At 45.5% G+C, this 18492-nt stretch overlaps 1 protein-coding gene across 10 annotated transcripts in view; it reads left to right on the top strand.

Annotated features, from left to right (window-relative positions):
• Positions 1-18492, top strand: part of FBXO34 (F-box protein 34) — a 41324-nt gene that overhangs the window by 11294 nt on the left and 11538 nt on the right. For 2 of the 10 annotated variants that reach the window (XM_064423071.1, XM_064423072.1), the window contains exons 2-3: positions 2219-2296; positions 16627-16829. In XM_064423071.1, the coding sequence (XP_064279141.1) occupies positions 16753-16829 (77 nt within the window). In that variant the 5' untranslated portion in view covers positions 2219-2296; positions 16627-16752. Of the gene's footprint in view, positions 1-2218; positions 2297-14141; positions 16830-18492 lie in introns of all 10 variants that reach the window. The other 8 variants (XM_064423070.1, XM_064423067.1, XM_064423063.1 and 5 more) reach the window with 8 other exon arrangements.

Here is an 18492-nt window from a genome sequence, read left to right as displayed (position 1 = left end):
GTAGCCACTGATGTTGCAGGGACAGGAGGCTGGCAGGTTGGATTTGGTATTGCCTATATAAAAATGAGGTTCAAGCCTGGAGTGTTACCTGGCAGGGCTGCCTGACCCCCACCTGCTGGGGACTCACAGTGCTCTTTGCTCATGGTTTGTCTGGGAGAAGGTTTTAGGATGTGAGTCTCGTGTGGGAGCACAGGTGCCATGTTGCCTTTTTAAGAGTTTGGAGCCTTGATTTTGTAGGGAAAAGAAGCCAAAAAATGGGCTGTGATATCTTTCATGCTGGCCAAGCTGCTCCAAGGGTGATCCAGGTGGGAAGGGACTCACCTATGGATAGGAGGTTCAGCTGGGTAGTCAGGAAGCATCAGCAAAGCACAGCTCCTTCCTAAGGGTGAGCAAAATTCCTTTACTTGTAAACACCATCACACAGACCCAGCCTTGGCTCTTCTCTGGCTTCTGTTTGCCTTTTAATGGCCATGGAGTGCCTCAGTGTTTCCTTCCTGTCTTCCTGGTGTTTGGCTCAGGGATTTGATGGCCCCTCTGATGTTGGAATCAGCACATGGGAGCAGGTGGGTACTTGGTGAATGTCCATGGCATTACACTGCTTTGTTTATGGCCTGGGATGGCTGCACTGGGACTTTTCACGTGCTTCCATATCCAGTTCTTAGTCACCATCCATCTTCACTGCAGAAAATGAATGGAAGGCAAATTGTTACTGGAGACTTTTCTAGGGAAAAAGTTTTTAATGAGTACCTGAAGGGCCACAATCCTACGCATTGTGTGTGGTGTCATGTAGCTGTGAGCAGGTTTTCCTTATTGCAGAAGCTGGATTGATTCCTCAAGGCTGGATAGCATCTGATTTTTATATGAGGGAGGGGGAAAAGTTGTGTGACTTTAATCTGAATTTACTAGGTACTTAATAAGAAAGACCTCTGCCCTGAGTGACTTGCTCAGCCTATGTTGTGTTGCAGGAGCTCCATGGAGATGAAGCCTGCTGGCTTTATTTTGCTCTGAAATCCATTTGGCTCAAAATTGCTTCCAGAATCCTATCCTCCCTGGTACTTCAGACTTGTGACTGGGTAACCTGCTGAGTGTTAAGGGTTGTGGCAAAGCCTGGGTGCTGTGGTGGCTGAGAGGTGACACTGGCACATGGAACTTGTCCTTCAGGTGACAGTCAGAGGCACATTTCTGAGAGCTGTCTACTTCTACCTGTCTCATCCCTTTATAATCTGCAATATATACTTAAAAGCAGAGGGATTTAAGTTGTTTTCTGAGCAGTTGTGGCCTGTGGGAGCAGTTGGCTGTCGTGGTGTTTGGCCCTGGAGCTGCCTTGGTGGCCGATTGCGTAAGCGAGCGAAGGTATTTGCAGCAGTCACTTGGAAACGGGGATAATTCAAGTCTCGATCAAGCTCAGGCTCAAACAGGTTGTGGAATTTATTTATACAACACCACTGGGGTGTGTGACACTGCAGAGCCAAACAAACAGAGGTTCCCAGCCCCAAGGCTTGTGCTGGGTATTAGATAACGAGGGATGGGGTAATTACAGCCAGGGACATGGGTGGAGGGGTTCGGAGTGGGTGAGGGCTGCATCCACGTGGAGAACATGAAATGTGCCTCGTTAATGGCAGTGTGAAGAAACTGAGGGTGTGTCTGGGGTTATGGGAAGGCTGGAGGTCAGCTCTGCAGAAGGAAGTGTTGTCTGAGCTATTGGAGACGCGTGGATTAATAAGGGAAAGCGGAAGGAGGCGAAATGAAACCAGCCGGGCGTACGGGGAGGGGCCGCGTTACGAGGGAGCTGACGTACAACAGCAGTGGCTCTCCAGGGGCTTGGGCAGTTTGGGTGTCACAGCAGCCACTGGCAATCCACACCCAGACCCCAAAACACTTGTGCTTGATGGGAACAGAGGAACAGGTAAAGAGAGGGGTCCACTGTGGCTTCTGGAGGCTTGGCAGTCCCTCCTCTCTGCTATCTGTGCTCCCTGGGCTCTGGTGGTGCCAGATTGGCTTGTGGCCAGCCACTGGGCTGGTTTTGGGGTGTACTCCATCAGTCAGCACTGAAGACCTTGAATTGGTGGTTGTCCACGTCAGTAATGCATGGTTTTTTGTTCCCATGTGCCCTTTGCTCTGGGCAAACTGGATCTTTTGGGTTTTAGGAGCTGGATAGTGGTTGTTAATACCTTTACTGTGTCACTAATTTCCTTTTTCCTTCCCTTTTGCTCTTCAGAAATGCCATTCTCGTGAGTGTGTAAGGAGCTACAGAACTGTAATGTCTAACCCTACATGGAATAACAACTCTTGGAAGGTACCACCCTTTTTTAACTACATGGTTTTGTTTCAGGTTGGGCTAATGATGTGCTGATCTTTGCTTCAAAGCTTGAAATTGAAGAACTGTGTCTTATATAATGCTGTCCCTTTGAAAGGGCTGACAGTGCTGTGATCCTCCAGCCTCTGATTTCCAGAAAAACTGGGCGCAACCTAACACTTGGTTTGGGGTGCTGAGGGATCATCCCTGTTTCTCTGTGGATGTGATGTCTTTAGGCAGCTCTGGTGTTGCCTTAGGAACAGATGGTGGTTTCTATTCAAAGAGCTAAACTGAGCTTTCTTCGTACTTGGTGGCCATCCTTGGAAACACATTGCCCTTCTTTTTAGTGATGCATGGTGGTTTGCCCGTTTCTGCAATCCAGTGACCTTCTGCATTGTCTTTCTTGAGGCTTCTAGGCATATTTATAAAGAATATTGTGATGAGGTGCAGTTACACTTTAACATTTAGATTGAAATGTCTTGGCTGTTCGTGCTGCATTAACCAGCTCTCAGGCGTTGGCTTGTTCTGCTGTCTGATCCCGCAGTGATGCCATAATACTGAATTTTGGACTGCCCTGTGCATTGCCATGGCAACAGACTGATGTCACACGCTCAAGGACATGACTTCAGTGCACGATCATGCAGAGGCACAATCAGATTTGTGGAGGAGAAAGCTGACTAATGCACATCTCAGAAGCAAACAAGGGGAATGCAGGTTACAGCTGACCAACCAAGGTGCCTCGGTGTGAAAATTCCCCACTTACAGGAGGGGCTGATTCTGTCCCTAAGACAGGAACAGTTGTCTTGATGAGCTTCTCTTCACCATGGAGAAGCAGAGGACTTGCAGGTCTGCTATGTCTTTAAAACAGGTGGTGGAGGAGATCATAATTTCTGGGGTGGGGAAATGCTCTGGTTTCAGAACTTTGAAAGGGCACTGCTTTGTTTTAATTTTAAAGAGCCTCTCAGTGGTCTTGTAAGCACCCTGAGAATACTTTGACTTGCTTAATGTTGTTCAAACAGTTTAATTGGTTTTCCAAAGCTTGTATTTTATCCATAACATTGGAAGGTGAAAGGGGAACTCCGCATCTGCATTATGGTCACATTTTCCTATATCCTATTAGCAGATTCCAAGATTGTTTAATGTGATCTCCACCCATTTCATTTGGCTGCAACCTTTGCTCCCATGAAAACAAGGCTGATTGTTCTGAATTGCTGTGTGTATGTGCTTTGGCACGGCATGAAGGTACCTATAATAACACAACCATTGTCTGGAAAAAAAAGGCAGTTTGCAGTAATAACTACAAATAAAAGGGTGCAGTCCAGGGGCAAGACAGATAATGGTCGTTTTCCCACCCACTGCACAGGGCAGATTCTTAAACATGGTCACCCCTCAGCATGACAGGGCTGTGGGCTTTAGCCTGGGATGTGAATACTGGGAATAAGGGACTGAAATATTTGCACGTTGTTCCAAGTTTCTCTTTCCTGGCCCCAGCTCCATTGCTCATATCTACGGATGGAGAGACTGAATGACTTTTGCACAATGCAGTGTTTTATTTGCATGCTGTGAGCAGTTTAACAAGTGTGTGTGTGCTAAATGAAGCATTCCCACTTTCAGTGAGCAGCTGATGCACCCTTAAAATAAAAAAAAAATGCCTTTAGGTTGAACAGTGGGGTTTTGAGGGGTGACATTGTGCTGTGTGCCTGAGCGGATGGTGGGTTGTGCCAAGGCTGAATGTTAACTAGAAATGCTGTGAGATGCAGCAAACAACCAACTCACACTTCTTGGTGCTAAAGTAATTTTTGCTCATCTCTGCACTTTTTGGGATAAAAGCTGTTATAGTGCAAAGTTTGGAAGCAGTGTAATTGTTTTAAATGCTCAGTGTCACAGGAATTGAGGACATTTAACAGAAACTGGCATTTCTTGTAGCAGTTTGGTTGCCTCCCAGGACAGGAAACTGTGAAGTGGTAAAAAAAGAGTCAGGGAAGGAGTTTAACAACCCTCTCTGTAAATCATGATGCTTGAATTCAGATCCTGGCCTTGAGCTGAAAGGACTGGAAGCTCTGCAGGACCCAGTGATTCAAGCTGCTCTGCAGAGAACAAGAAGATAATGGTGATGGACTATCAGGAAGGCGGCCTTGCTGAAAAGAGAGGCTTTGTGATACAGTCAAGGGGAAGGAAGTCTGGAGAACTCAGAAAAGGAACAGATGTTTTTGGTGGTGGGGAAAAACTTAACTATCCCTGTAGTTTGCTCTTGCAGCGGAGCCAGCAGGAGGAACTTGATACCAAACAAAAGTAGGCACACCCAGGATTTAGCAGAGGGATCCTGGAAAGCTGAAAATCAGTGCTTTGGTGCTTTTCTGTTTGACAAATACCTTATACAATGGCATCTGGCAGATATAGTAATATATGTTTGTGCAAAGGTGTGTGTAAAACAGCTTGAAGGTGCTAGATGTTTCTCTATAACAGCAATAAAAGAAGTATTGATATATGAAGTGATACTCAAAGTGGGGAGCCAAGAGAGATGCTGTTCCCTGAGAAGGAAATAATGACAGAAGAAGCATTAAAAAAGAGGGTGAGGTTTTTTTCTAGGGTGTGTTTATGGATGGTGATGACTTGAAGTGTGATAAAACAGATTGCTGATCCTATGTATCAAAGTACCAGTGGCAATGACTTTTCAAACTGTTGAAACTTGCATCCACCAAAAAATATATATCTATTTCATTCTTCCTAATAGGTTAATCCACTGTAATTGGTTGTGAAATCAACCTGGGGGAATTTTCCCATCTGTAAGTGATGCACAGCCTCTTTGCTGTCTACTTGGCAACTGTACCTTCAGATAATTAAAAGCTGTTTTTGAAATCCACTTTTCTTTCAACTCTTGTTTTTCTGCATCTTGCTACTTCTCTGAGAGTTGTCAGTCACTCTTCTGGCCAAGATGTAAAAACCAAGATAATGTGCTTTTAGGAAAGGAAAACTGCAAATGATCTTTTTACTTTAATTAAAAAAAATGCCATAAAAACTACAAAACTAGGTGAATGTGAGGAGCCTTTTAGCATGCATGTCACTGCTGCATTTCTAAAAGTAGCTAAACTTTCCCAGTTCAGTATGGAAAACTTTGACTTTCAGAGCTCTGGTGCCACTTGCCCTGCTAAAATCAATAACCAGGCCTCCGTGGTTCACTTAGGAAGCAGTTCCAGTTACCCAGAAATTGCAGGAGTGTTCAGCACAGGGATCCTCTGGTTTCAGCACATACTTTCATTGCTCTGTAGTGTTTTGAGAGGCCGAAGGGTGGGATGCAGCTCCAGTGAATTTCCAGATTCCTAACAGTGTGAGGGACTGTTTTTAATAGTGATGATAAAAACAGCTATTCCCAGTTGGAGGTTTAGTCAGTGGTATAATTATCAGAGCTATGAAATAGTGCAGGGATGGCTTGGGATGGAAAAAACTAAGGCTTGAAACTGATTTTCTTGAGGGAGCTGTTTGAAATTATTTCCTGCAAGCTCATGAAGAATTGGTGAGAGATGTCAAAGGGTGAGGGCTCAAGATGGGTGATTGCTTTGGTAATTCAGGGTTTGGGCTGGCAAGCTGCAGCTGGCTTTTGGGAGTAAATTGATTGTTGAAAGCCAGGGGGATGAGTGGGAACTCTGGAGTGGCACATTTGGTTTGTAAAGTGCTGAGGATTTCCACACCAGGGTCACAATCCCTAGCTCCAAAGCTGGCTCATTTAAACCATCCTTTCTAAACCACAGCTGTGGCTCCTTATTTTCTGCTTCACTTCTTAGAGATTTGGTGGGGTTTATTCATATTTTCTCATTTTGTCCAAGAGGGGAAACTCTGAGAAGAAAATACTGTTTGTACTGGAGGGAGCAGTGGGAATATTGGGTTAGAGAGCAATGTAGGTATTTTTTTCCTCTTTCTCTCTTGATTATAAAGCTATTTTTTTGGACCTGTTAGAGCAGAGACCACAAAGATGCTCTGAGGACTGGAGCACCTCTGCTTTGGAGCCAGGCTGGGAGGGCTGGGAATGTTCAGCTGGAGAAGAGAAAGCTCTGGGGAGACCTTGGAGCCCCTTCCAGTGCCTAAGGGGACTTGGGAAAAAGAGTGTGACTTTTTATGTGGGCAGATAGGGATGAGACAAAGGGGAGCAGTTTTGAAATAAAAGATGAGAGATTTAGATTAGATATTGGGAAGAAATTCTTCTCTGTGAGGATGGTGAGGCCCTGGCACAGGGTGCCCAGAGCAGCTGTGGCTGCCCTGTCTCTGGAAGTGTCCAAGGTCTGGTTGGACAGGGCTTGGAGCAGCCTGGGATAGTGGAAGATGTCCCTGCCATGGCAGGGCATTAGAACAAGGTGATCATGAAGGTCCCTTCCAACCCAAACCATTCTAGGATTTTATGTTTTCTGTGTTTTTTTCATTAAAAAAAGTTTCAAGTCTTGTAAAACCAACCTGATTCTGATGTTTCCAGTGGACTGTAGGAAAGTTCATACTTCCAAAGTGGTTATGAACACGGAAAAGATTGCACCAGAATTATTTCTGGTGTCCTCTTATAGGCCTGTGCCACTGAATTTTGAAGAGGAAATGTGAAAAGGGAGAGGCAGAAGCAGAAAGCAAAAGTTGTCACAGTTCATAAGCGTGCAGAAGTTGTCCTTTACTGAAATTTCAATGCTATTTTGGGGCCTTTCTTTTTTCCTTAAGAATGAATTACAGTGGAATTCGTGCTATGCTTAGGATTTCTGAAACTTTAATTGTGTCAGTTGCTAGGTGTATTGACTACAAAGTTCTGAAAATATCAAACTATTTTTTACTTCAATAATTCTTGAGTTATTAATAGGGAAAAAAAAATCTTTAAAAACAGAGCTGAAAAAAGATGAAAGATCTGTGGAATTGGTAGGTTTCCAGATTAGCTTAGATTTTAAACAGTCCTTTGAAATAATCATGCAATAAGATTTTGGTCTCTACTGCAGTTTACCAGTTAAAACCCCTGAGTTTATGTGAAGCTGAGTTGGTTCAGCAGATGTTTTGTGCATAATGTTCTCTTGAGAGTTTCTGTAAACCCAGGTGATGCTTTGTCTGGGAAGGATTTTCAGTGTGTCCTCTTGGCTGCCTTCAGTCTTCCTCTTGAGCCCTTTGGCCATGACGTGTCACATGTCTGTGCTTTGGCTGCTCAGAGTCCTTTCTGGTCCCTTTAAACGGGTTCTGTGCTTTTTTTACAAGCTGCAAAGCAGTTTAGGGTGGGAAATACCCTGATGCTGCTTTGGGATCGTTCACCTGCATTTGTGTGAGCCCAGCTCTGCTCACCCATGCCCTGTTCCCTCCCTGTTCTGCTCCTGCTGCTCTGTCTGTGCAGGATGAGCTCTGCAGGTGCCTGGTTCTGGCTGATGGATGTCCAGGGCTCCACTTGGGTCGTGGTGTCATGCCAAGTGCTGTTTTGAGCCCCCTCTGCCCTTGCTGTGCTGTTCCTGCTGTCACTGGTGAGGGTTCCAGCTTTGTGTTGCTGGCTGTCACACCCTGGTGTCCTGTTTCTTTCCCTTGCGTGACTTCACGCTGCAGGCCTGGAGCTGTAGGAAGGAGGAGTGCTCATTCCTGGCAGCCCCAAGGGTGTCAGAGGGTCCCTCCCAAAGAGGCCTGGTGGCAGTAGAGCTCTGGAGGCCTCTGGTTGTAAAGAGTGGCTGCTCCCTGTCCAGGAAATTGGGGCTGAGAGTCCTCTCTCCAGAAGGTGTGTCCCCATTGAGGAGCTGTGTCACCAGGTCCAGGAGCTGTGTGAGAATGAAAGAAGGTTGTGTGGCCTTCCTGGGAATGAGAAACCTCACCAAGTTCAGCAAGCCTGGGTGCAAGGTCAGGGCAGTCCCAGGTGTGAGTGCAGACTGGGAGAAGTCACTGAGGACAGCCCTGCAGAGGAGGACTTGGGAGTTGTGGTGGATGAAGAGAGGGCTGCGAGCCAGCCGTGTGTGCTCACAGTCCAGAGGGACAGCTGAGTCCAGGGCTGCTTCAAAACAGGTCAGGGGATGTGATTTTCCCCCACAGGGTGCCCTGAGAAGCTGTGGCTGCTCCATCCTTGGAAATGTCCAAGGCCAGGCTGGATGGAGCTTGGGGCAGCCTGGGATGGTGGAAGGTGTCCCTGCCCTTGACCAGGGGTTGAAAGTGGATGGACTTTGAGGTCCCTTCCAACCTGAACCTTTCAAGGGTTCTGTGGAATAGGATGTTTTCAGAGAGCTCACAAGTCTGAATTCCCCCCTGCATCAGGGATCCCAGTGGGGTCTGCACCACCTCTCACAAGAAGTGAATAAAAGAGGGACACTGGGAAATGGCCACTCTCCATACAAGGAGGAATATTCCTGCCCTTCCTGAAGACTGACATTAATAATAAGCTGTGAGTGATTGTAGTGGGTGACTCCCTGCTGCAGGGACAGACACATCCACCTGACAGGCTGGCCACAAGAGGTTGTTGCCTCCCAGAGCTGGATTTGGAGATGTCACAGAAGCACTGCCAAGAGAGCTTAAAGGTCAAGATAAAGTTCATGAGATTCCTGATTACTGTTGTGGACAAAACAGAAAAATAACATTTATTAATGGCTAGAACAGTAAAATAATAGTAAGAAACAAGCATAAAACCAAAATATTCTCTCTCCATGTGGGGAGTGCCCCTTATCCTTCCTTGGCCTTGGTGTCCTTGTCCCCCTGTCAAGTGTTTTTCTTCCTTTCTTAAATGTTTCCCCAATGGAACCAGTTGATTCAGTGATGGGCTCAGACACATCCTGTGGTGGGACATGAGGAGCAGGCTGGAAAGGGCCTGGGGTAGCCCTGACATCCTCCAATTAGAACCTGACATTAATTAGTGTTTGGGTGTGGGTTTTTTTTTTGGTTTTTTTTTTTTTGGTTTGATTTTTTTTTTTTTTTTGGGGGGGGGGGGTTTTTTGTCTTAAGATTGTAACCTGTTCTTTAGGACCTTTCTCCTTTGTTTTAAGACACAGCTGGAAAGCCCAGTGAATCCCAAATTTCTTCAGAGGGTGTGGGTGGTGGTGTGTCCTGTTTGTTTGTGGGTGGGTGGGTTGTTTTCAGATGTTCCTAAGGAATCTGTTCTGGTGGAAGTTTGCAGATGTAATGAGGCACTTTGTTCCAAAATGTGCTGTGAAAAATAGTTTGAACTTGTTTCTGTATGAAATCTGTCCTGAAGTTTGGTGTACTTGGGTAGCTCTTTCCCTATGTGCAGAGCAGACTTTTTTGTAAACTGCTGACCTATAAATTTGAGGTTTCTGAGTTCAGCATTTTTGCATTGTCCTTGCAAGGTGGAAGATGGTTCTGTGTGAAAGTGTGACATTGGGGCACCAGCAGTGGCCTACTTTAGACAAAAGTTTGACAAGATTTAAGGTTTTTTGACAATTCATGAAACATTGGTACTAAAAATAGCAGAAAATGCTTTTATGTGAGAATAGAGAATAGGATTCAGGAATATGATAGGAAAAACCTGGGCATTTTGAATGACAGAAATAATGGAATTATAAAATGTTAAGGGGCTGGAAAGGGACCTTAAAGATCATCTCATCCCAACCTCCTGCCACGTGCAGGAACTTCTCCCACTGGACCAGGTTGCTTAAGGCCTTATCCAACCTATCCAAATATTTGCAAGTAATGGCACAGTTACTTCTAAAGCTCTTTTTTAGTACTATTCTATTTAATCTAGTGTTTGTGCTGCTGGGTAAGGTTAGCTGAATTTGGATTTGGAGACTTCTAGGAAAAATCTGGACACTTTAGAGATGCCTAATGGATATTGGAACCTCTCAGCCCTGCAGTGGACTGGCAGAATAACCCATGTGGAGGAAACTGCATTGTTCTGCTTTGAGTCTTTTGTGTGTCTGTGTGGGTTTGGTTTGCTTGGGGTTTTTTGGGGAGTGTTTTTGGGGGTGTCTTCTGTGCCTCTGTCTCTGCTGAAAAAGTATCCACAGTGGTACAGGACAGAGAAATGCAGAAAATAACCTTTTTGTGAAAGGGTAAGACTCTACAGAAGTAAATAAAAATTAATTGCCCCTTGTTGTGTTACACTGTGAGGGTATGGACCTGTGATCAGGGAACATGGGGTGGTCTCAGAAAGGAGAATTGGCAACCCAAGGGCTGGTCCAAACCATTAGAGCTATAGAAACCTGTTAAAGCTGTATTTTTGTCAATGAATCGAGTTTTAAAGCTGATGGAATTAGTGCTTAACATTGAGTCACCTGCTGTGGGGTTTTCCTTGTTAGCAGAGTTCTAAAGAAGGAACTGTATTTATTTATTTGCTGTATTTATTTATTTGCTGTATTTATTTATTTATGTATTTACTGTATTTATTAATTTATTTAGAAGTCAGCTGTAGGTTTTTTCTGCTATTTTAGAAGCCATTTCATAGCCCACGGAGAGATGTGCAGGAGCAGTTATTCCTGTGCATTTTGTGCCATGGTGCACGGGGCCTTTTTCCCTATGTAGTGTCCTGTGTGAGATTTTTGCTGTCCTGGTGACATTTTACTTTGTTACTATTTGCCAACCAAAAGGCCAGTCCTATGCTGGAGTACACAGATGCAGAGATACACAAAGATACACTTGTAATCAGTTTTGCAACTGAGTTTATTTCTGTTGTGTTACAAGATCCGCCCTGAAACAAGAGAAGGAAACTTTAGGAATTAAAATGGGTCACTGACAAACTGTTCCTGGTGAACTGGTGAGGAATTTCTGTGGGGCAGGGCATGTGATGGTCACTTTATGAGCTGTCACAACAAAAACAAATCCACCCTCTGCGTGCCAAAGTGAGTCAAGTGCAGTGATCCTTTCCAGCCAGGATCCCTGCTACCACTGGCAAAACAGGGTGATGAAATGATTGTTGGCAATCCTAATCTGCCACGTTGGGGTTGTAATAACAATAATAATGATCAGGATTTTTTTTAGCAAGCTTACTTTGTGTTCTTGAAAAAATGGGATTTTTCTTGCAGGTTTTGACTGGCTTTCTCTAAAGTGGGGCAGGTTGGCTCTCTCCTGGTGTTCAGGCTGATCTTTCACAGAGGCAGTCTGGGTTTCTGCCTCTGGTGTTTGTCCTGAAACTCCCTTTTCACGTCAGCTCTGCATCTTGCAGTCCTTTCTACCCATCTTTGCATGTGCAGGAGCAATCCAGCGAGACCTCAGCCTCACAAAACCAGGGCACGACGTCTCCAGAGCTCTGGGAGTGCTGCTCTCCTATATTTGGAACCAGCTCTATTGCTTCTATAATAGGAAGGCTTCTGGAAGCTTTCTCCTTCCTCTCGCCCCAAGAAAGTGGCCTTTCAGCTGAGCTTTCATTAATTCACAATCTGCATGGCAAAACAGATGGAGTTTTATAGGCTGAATAATTCAGATGTGGCTCGTGGGTCATGTAGCCTCAAGTGTGGGGTGTTCAGGGAGGATTTTTGTCTGTCCCCATGAGCTGAGGGTGCAGCAGCACAGCCCCACTCACAGGGGCTCTGCCACCCCCAGTTTGTCATTCGGGGCACGTGGTGGTGCCAAGGGGTGCCAAGGCAGCTTTCTAGAAAGCAGAGTGATGTGTGAGCCCCGTGTTTGTCACCAGAGCTGCAGCAGCACTGCCCACTGAGGGATTTACTGGTTTTGTTTTCCTCTCGGATCAGGCAGAACAAATCTAATGAGCCAGTTCTTAACTTCTTCCCAGCTGAGCAGCAAGTGATGTTCTTACCCAAATTGTGCAAGGCAGCTGAGACCTTTCAGGAATAGCTGAACAAGGGAAACACTTGTAATATTATTTTTCCCAATACTCATGCAGGGCTAAGAGGGTGCAGCAGAGCTTGTCTTTATTTTCTTTTTCCCTTCTGAGGTTTTCCTTTTGAGGGGACAACTTAGTCCTTCCACCTCCTACCCCACCTAGAGAGAAAGCATGTGAACCACAAATGTGGAGCCTTTCATTCTTTCTTGACGTGGTCTTGGAAGGAAAACAGGTTCTCCCTGTAGTGCTTCATTGGAATAAGCATTTCACATGCTTATCAGTACAGCAAGTAGTGCTGTTTGACAGCTCTGAGGAGTCAAATGCTGCCTTGGAGCCCTACATGCTCATTTCCCTGCTTCTGAAACACTCTGCCCACTGTGCATTCAGAAGTGTTCCTTTCCACTGAAAAGACCTAAACCCCACTTTGTAGCAATGATTTTCCAGCATGATTCCAGGTGTGGATTGGAGATGGCTGAGTGCAGTCTGAGTTTCCGAGAACCTTGTCCTGCCAGGCCAGGGGTTCAGGGAGCTGACCACTTTGGGTTAATTCTGTCCTGGTCCAGCTCCTTGGGAGGCTTCAGGTGAGAAATCAGACAGGGAGGCAGTGCTTGAGAAAGGGGAAGGTGTGAAAGAATAAACAGGCTCAGCTCCTGGAGTCTTTCCTCATAAAAGAGGTGCTCCAGACCCCTCATTGTCTTTGTGGCCTCTGCTGATTCTGCTTACATGGGAATCTTCAGTTTTCATTTTAGTTGCTGCTCTGTCTGGTGGCATCCAAGGATGGGAGCTTGGAGGAGCTTTGGGAAGGAAGGGCTGGAGTGAATTTGGTGGGGAAATGAGCACAGGGCAATGGTAACCAGTCCTGCTGCTTTGCCACCTCTGGTTCCTGGTGCTTGGCAGAAGTGCCATCAGCTGGTTTTGGTGTGGGAGTAGACACAGGAAGCTCCCCCACATTAATTCCAGCTGGATTCCCTGTGGCAGTTCCATTGCCTTTAGGTCAGATCATACCAGATCTGATGGACCATCAGAGGGGAAGCTGAGCACACAAGGTTTCACAAGGCAAATGATGCCTGTGATGGCTCCTTTAGGGTTAAAAGGCAGTTCTTTAGGTGCTTTAAATAAGTAGATATTACCTGAAGAATGGTTAAAAATAAATGGTTGTGTTCCTGTAGGTGTCTGAGAGGCTGAGGACCTGGTGTGTGTGGGGATCCTTCCCAGTGGGAGTGTTGGGATGGGGAAAGACTTTGTGCCAAAGCCTCTTGCTTAGGAGAGTCTGGTGCTGTTAGAGGTGTCCTGAGGGGTGCCTGGGAGGGAGGGATGACTTGGCTGGGGGATGGCAGAATTGCATGTCTGGTGAATTAATTGTATCATATAACAACCTAAAATTGAGCTCCATTGTGGGAGAATGGACATGCAACCTGGTTCTTGCAAGAAAACAAATACCCTTATCCTATTATAAAGCCTTAGCACTGACTTTTTCCACCCTAGTGACTGTTTTTGTTGTTAACTCCTCTGAGTTCTGCCCTGAAACACTTGCTACTGCTTCCTTCTACATCCTGAGTGTGCTGATGCTCTTTGCCCAGCTGATCCAGAGTGACATCCCTATGGAACATCCCAGAGCTTGCCCTGCATGGAGGTGGGGTGGTCAAATGTGTTTTTACACATGTTTTTACCAACAGGGCGATTGTTGCTCAGATCCAGTCCCGAGGCCACGGCCTCCTTTCAAGAAAGTAAATTTTCTGAGAGGATGTGCCCACCCTTTGAACTGGTTTGTTGATCAGTTACTGTTGCTACAGCTAAAACACACTTGCACTAATCAAAATATCAAAAACTGTGGTGAATTGCTACACAGATGGGGAGACCTTGACTGCAGCCTGGTTGGGTTGATACATTTGTTTTTCTAGGCTGCAGCAGTGCTCAGTCCTGGTGATAAGACAGGGAATTTTGTGGGCCCGTTCCCTGAGTCCGTCAGCGGCTGAGAGGATGTGATGCTTTCTGCTGCCAAAACCAGAGTCCTTCCCACATCTTGTGCAGAAAGGCATATGTTTGGGGGTGGTTTCAGAGAGGGAGAAGAACATGATTAGGGTTTTAACTTCCTCTTCTGTTTTGTTTCTCTGTGCATCTGTATTTCAGTTTTTTGGGCTGTACCTGACTCTGTGCAAAACTTAAATCGGCTGCAGCTCCTTCTGCTAAGGATCAGCCTTGGTACAGAAACAGTGGTAGTTAAAAGGCAGTAAGTATATCTGCTAGCTTAAATGCTGGGTTGTTTTTTTTTTCCTCTCTTTTCCTTTTTTCTAATTCACAAGCACAGCTTTTTACTCGTCACACAGTAGGAATTTGTCAGGAGCTTGCCTGGCATTAATAGTCTATTTCAACTCTTTTCTATAGCCCAGCAGCTACAGAGGGGGGGAAAAAGCATGCTTTGTATGGAGCTGTGGTTGGGTCTGTGCTGCAGTGCCCATCTGAACTCGGCTGTGTCTATTTTGTCAGCTTTTGCTACCCTCTAGTAGTTGCTGGTCCCTTCCTAAACTCACGAAATCTCACCATACAGTGCCTGTGCTTGGATCAGGGTTCTGGCTGCTCCTGACCTGAACCACTTCTCTTGATGGTTTTGCTTCTCGAGCTCTTCACTGCAAACAAGATATCTTTGAGTTTCAATTCTTTGTATGGCTTTTTATCTTTTACTTCTCAATTGATCTCCAAAGGAGTGGGATAGGACAAAACATTGGTATTCTTAACCAGGGATCCATGGAGAGGGTGTAAGCTGTTGGAAAAGTGAGTGGCATTCTTGAAGTGGTGTGGTTGCGTTTATTTGGGTGTGGATATAATCATGCTTCTGTGATACAGTTCCTGCTGAGTTTGAAATGCTAGTGTTAGTAAAGCCAGAAGGAGAGCCAGACAAAAGCTTGGAGAAAAGTCAGAGTTTCAGTGCCTTTTTAGTGATGGTTCATGGGAAAGTAACAATTTTATGTTTGATTTTCCTAAAGCACTGGGCATATGCTTTTTCTTCTCTGTGAATTATTGTTTGTGAATATATATCTTTACAGCATGAGAACATCAGAAACACCTGGTTTTGTGCCTAGGTTTCACTCATAGAGGTAGGTCCTTGTTAGAGACTCTGGGTAGTCTGATGAAAATGGTGTTTAACTACAAAGCTTCAATTTCTGCTGTTGCTGATCGTGGCAGCTCAATTCCTGGTCTGCCTGAATCCCTGGAGCAGAGGACATGCTCTCCTCCTCCTGCTCTGCCACTGCCCTGCCTCCGTCTCCTCCACCCCACACGTTTCTTAGCCTTGTGTAGAGCTCAGCAGAGATTTCTTCATGAAGACTGGAATGTGTTTATATAATATTTTATATATTATTTTAGGCTCCTGCTACTCAAATATAGGCAAACGCTTAACCTCTTATTCGCCATCATTAGATGAAATGTGGAATTGCTGTAGCAGACATCAAGTCAGGTGGATCTAAACCAGCTTCTGTTTTTCCTGCCTGGAAGGTTCATCATTTCCCTGGCAAGTGTGGCTACCAAGAGCAGGTTTTCCAGGCCAGGAGTGTTTAGTGGGAGCATTGTTTGTGAACCACACCAGTGAAGCAGGGCTGGGCTGGGCTTAATGGGGGCTCTTCTGTGTGGGAGGCATTGGGAAGGGGGTGATGTGAGAGGCTCAATCTCTGCAAAAGCAGGGGTAGGACAGCAGTAGGAACACTGGACAGAACTGCTGAAAAGGAGAGAACAACCTGCTGTACTAAATCACAGCTCCCCTGGGGACACAGCTCCATAGTTAGCATCCTCAAATGGCATTCCTTTATTACGGCATCATTGTGCACAGTCCTCTAGAGAGGAAGCAAACGGTCTCTAAAACAATCTGCTGGCAGCTCAGGCTGGAGTGTTTGAGGTTTTCCAGGGCTCTTTTGCTGTGTCACTCTTCCCTTTAATGTTCCAGCTTGAAGGTTGTTGTTCTTTCTCCATCAAAGTGCCTTAAAGTGCTGGTAAGGGTGTCTGCTCCAAGGACAAGGTGGAGAAGGCAGCAGCCCAGAGAGAACAAGAGATACTGCAGAACAGCTTTGTTCTGGTGTAATCTGTCTTATCTGCATGTGATGCAAAAACAGGGCAGTTTTCACAAGACTTGGAGGCTGCGTGGTGACATGTTTTCTGTCCTTTTATAAAATCCACCACGTTATTTTGACTAGAGCGCTAACGTAACTCCTGGCAGCCTCAAATCTCACTGCTAGCAGCTACTTCCCTCCAAAGGCTGATGTGGTGCTAACAAGCAGAGAGATCTTGTGCGTCCTGTTTACATGGAGCTGGGAAGACAGCGTGTTCCGTGGGAGGTGCCAAGGTAGAGCTGCAGTGGATATAAGGTGAAAAAACTCTGTGTGTGCAGACAGGCTGTGGTGGGGCGTGTTCCTTTGTGTTTGGTGGTGTTCAGGAACTCCAGGTGAAACGCTGGAATGATGGTGTTAAGTTCTTTTATATCTGAATACGTATCTTTGATATCTATGCATGCGTAGCATGTTTGTGTTTGTATATATTTATATTTATATCTATTCTCTCTCATGGGAAAGTCCATGTCCTGATCATCTGCTCTTGTGATCTCCTCACGTAGCTCTCTGTTGTTCAGTTTTTAGGTGGCAGAGACGCGGTGAAGCCGAGTGTGGGGCAGGCAGAGCTGATGGGGGAGCCTGGGGTGTAGCCCAGGATGGACTGGCTGTGACGACGACGTGCCTTAGCCGGAGAGGTCGTTACCATGAAGAGTTCCTGCAGAGCTGGCCTCCACAGGGAACCGCTCAATTCCACATCCTCCACCTTCCATCAAGTCAAACGGTACGAACACGCTGCCTGCTCTGCCTGCAGCTGAGGGTTCAGCACTGATTTTAGCCTTCTCCTTGCCCTCTCCTATTGTCTTGTCCTGTCTCTCAAATGTTTGCTCGAAATTCTGACTTTCAGGTGGTGTTTAAGCAAAACGTTGTAATGGCTTAAGGGCAGAAATGTTCTTTGACGTTTTTATTTGATAATGACAACTGCAGATTTGCTGCAGCTGGTAGTGTACTTGCAGAAATCTTTGGGTTTTCCAGCAACAGCTGTAAATTAGTTTGGGAAACATGACTTTGAAGTAAAACTTAATTGGCGAAAGGCTCATCAGAGTAGGCTTTAAAACATGCAGGCAGCTTAAAGTGAGTGGAAATGCTGGCAGTCATTGTTGTGGTTTGTCTTACTATGGACTAAGTAATTAGATTAGTTTAAGCTCAGATTTTGCATTGCTCACTCTCCTGTGTCTCTTATTAAGGAGAAATGCACGATTGATTTCAAACACTTGTGCTTATGTGACAATTAAGTGAACGCCTCTCACTGTGTCTCCTTATAGGAACACCATGCAGAACAACTTGTCCTCATGCAAATGCAAGGACATGCCAGTTTGTTGGAGTTCAAACTACTTCAAAATAAATGTGTATTTTTTAAAATTCTTCTTCTGAAACCAAGGCTCTTAAACTTCCTCAGTCTGGAGGAAGAGCGCCAGCTTTTTGGTTTCCAAAGGCTGTGTGGGTTTAAAGCAAACTTTTAACCTTTGTTCTTTGTGGTTGTGTAGACAGCATATACTTGCTATGTTAGTCTCATGGTAATTTAGTGCTGGAAAAGACTTCCTGGGTCACCCAGCTCCTTGCTTTCCCAAGCAGGATCTCATAATCCCTTTTGTGAACTTAGTCCAGCCTAAAAACATTTACATCTTGCATCTTTTCTTCATTCCTCCTGTAGATCAAGCCATTACTGAAGATGACAGATCTTGCTGTGCAATTAGGAACCTTCTTTTCATTCCCAGGCTGAACATTCATGACAGTTTATAGACTCATTTGAGTTTCTGTTCCTTTATTTGCCTTCTGCCTCAGGACTGCTGCTTACTTTCAGTGGTTTACCTCTTCTTCTGCATTCTGAGGGGGTTGTAACCCTCACCTGTGGTTTTGCTAAGTGACCCAAGTGTTCTCTAGTAGCTTCCTGAGTAGCAATTGCTGCTGTTCTCAGTGTGATGCCCCTCACAGAATATTCTCAGTCCTGGCTAAAAGTGTGTGCTGTGCTCTGGAGCTGCTCTGGCTGGAGGGCTTCTCCATCACTTCCATTTCTTATTTCATGGATGTCTCTGTGGTAGCCAGTTCACCTCAGTTACTTCCAAAATTTGTTGGTGTTCCTCTTGCTGATGCATCACTGCCTGCATTTCAAAACCCTCCTCAGTTTCTGTTACTTGGAGCTTTGTGCCTCTGCTGTTTTGGAGCTGCCTCTGTTTCTGTGGGTGCAGGATTAGTGCTGAGGTCATTCCTAACAAAGTCAGATGTTCCCAGGGCTGATTCTTGAGGCATGTCTTTGGTTTCCAGGCTGGTATTTTCTTATTCAGCATCACCTGGGGCTGTCTGCTGCTAAGCCAGCTCCTTTGTCTGTTTTCCCATTCCTCTGCCAATCTGTCTTAACCAGTAAATCTCTTTGTGCTCTCTGAAGT

Source organism: Passer domesticus, chromosome 6, assembly GCF_036417665.1.
Source record: "Passer domesticus isolate bPasDom1 chromosome 6, bPasDom1.hap1, whole genome shotgun sequence".
NCBI classification, from domain to species: domain Eukaryota; kingdom Metazoa; phylum Chordata; class Aves; order Passeriformes; family Passeridae; genus Passer; species Passer domesticus.
This window is presented reverse-complemented; position numbering and strand designations above follow the sequence as displayed.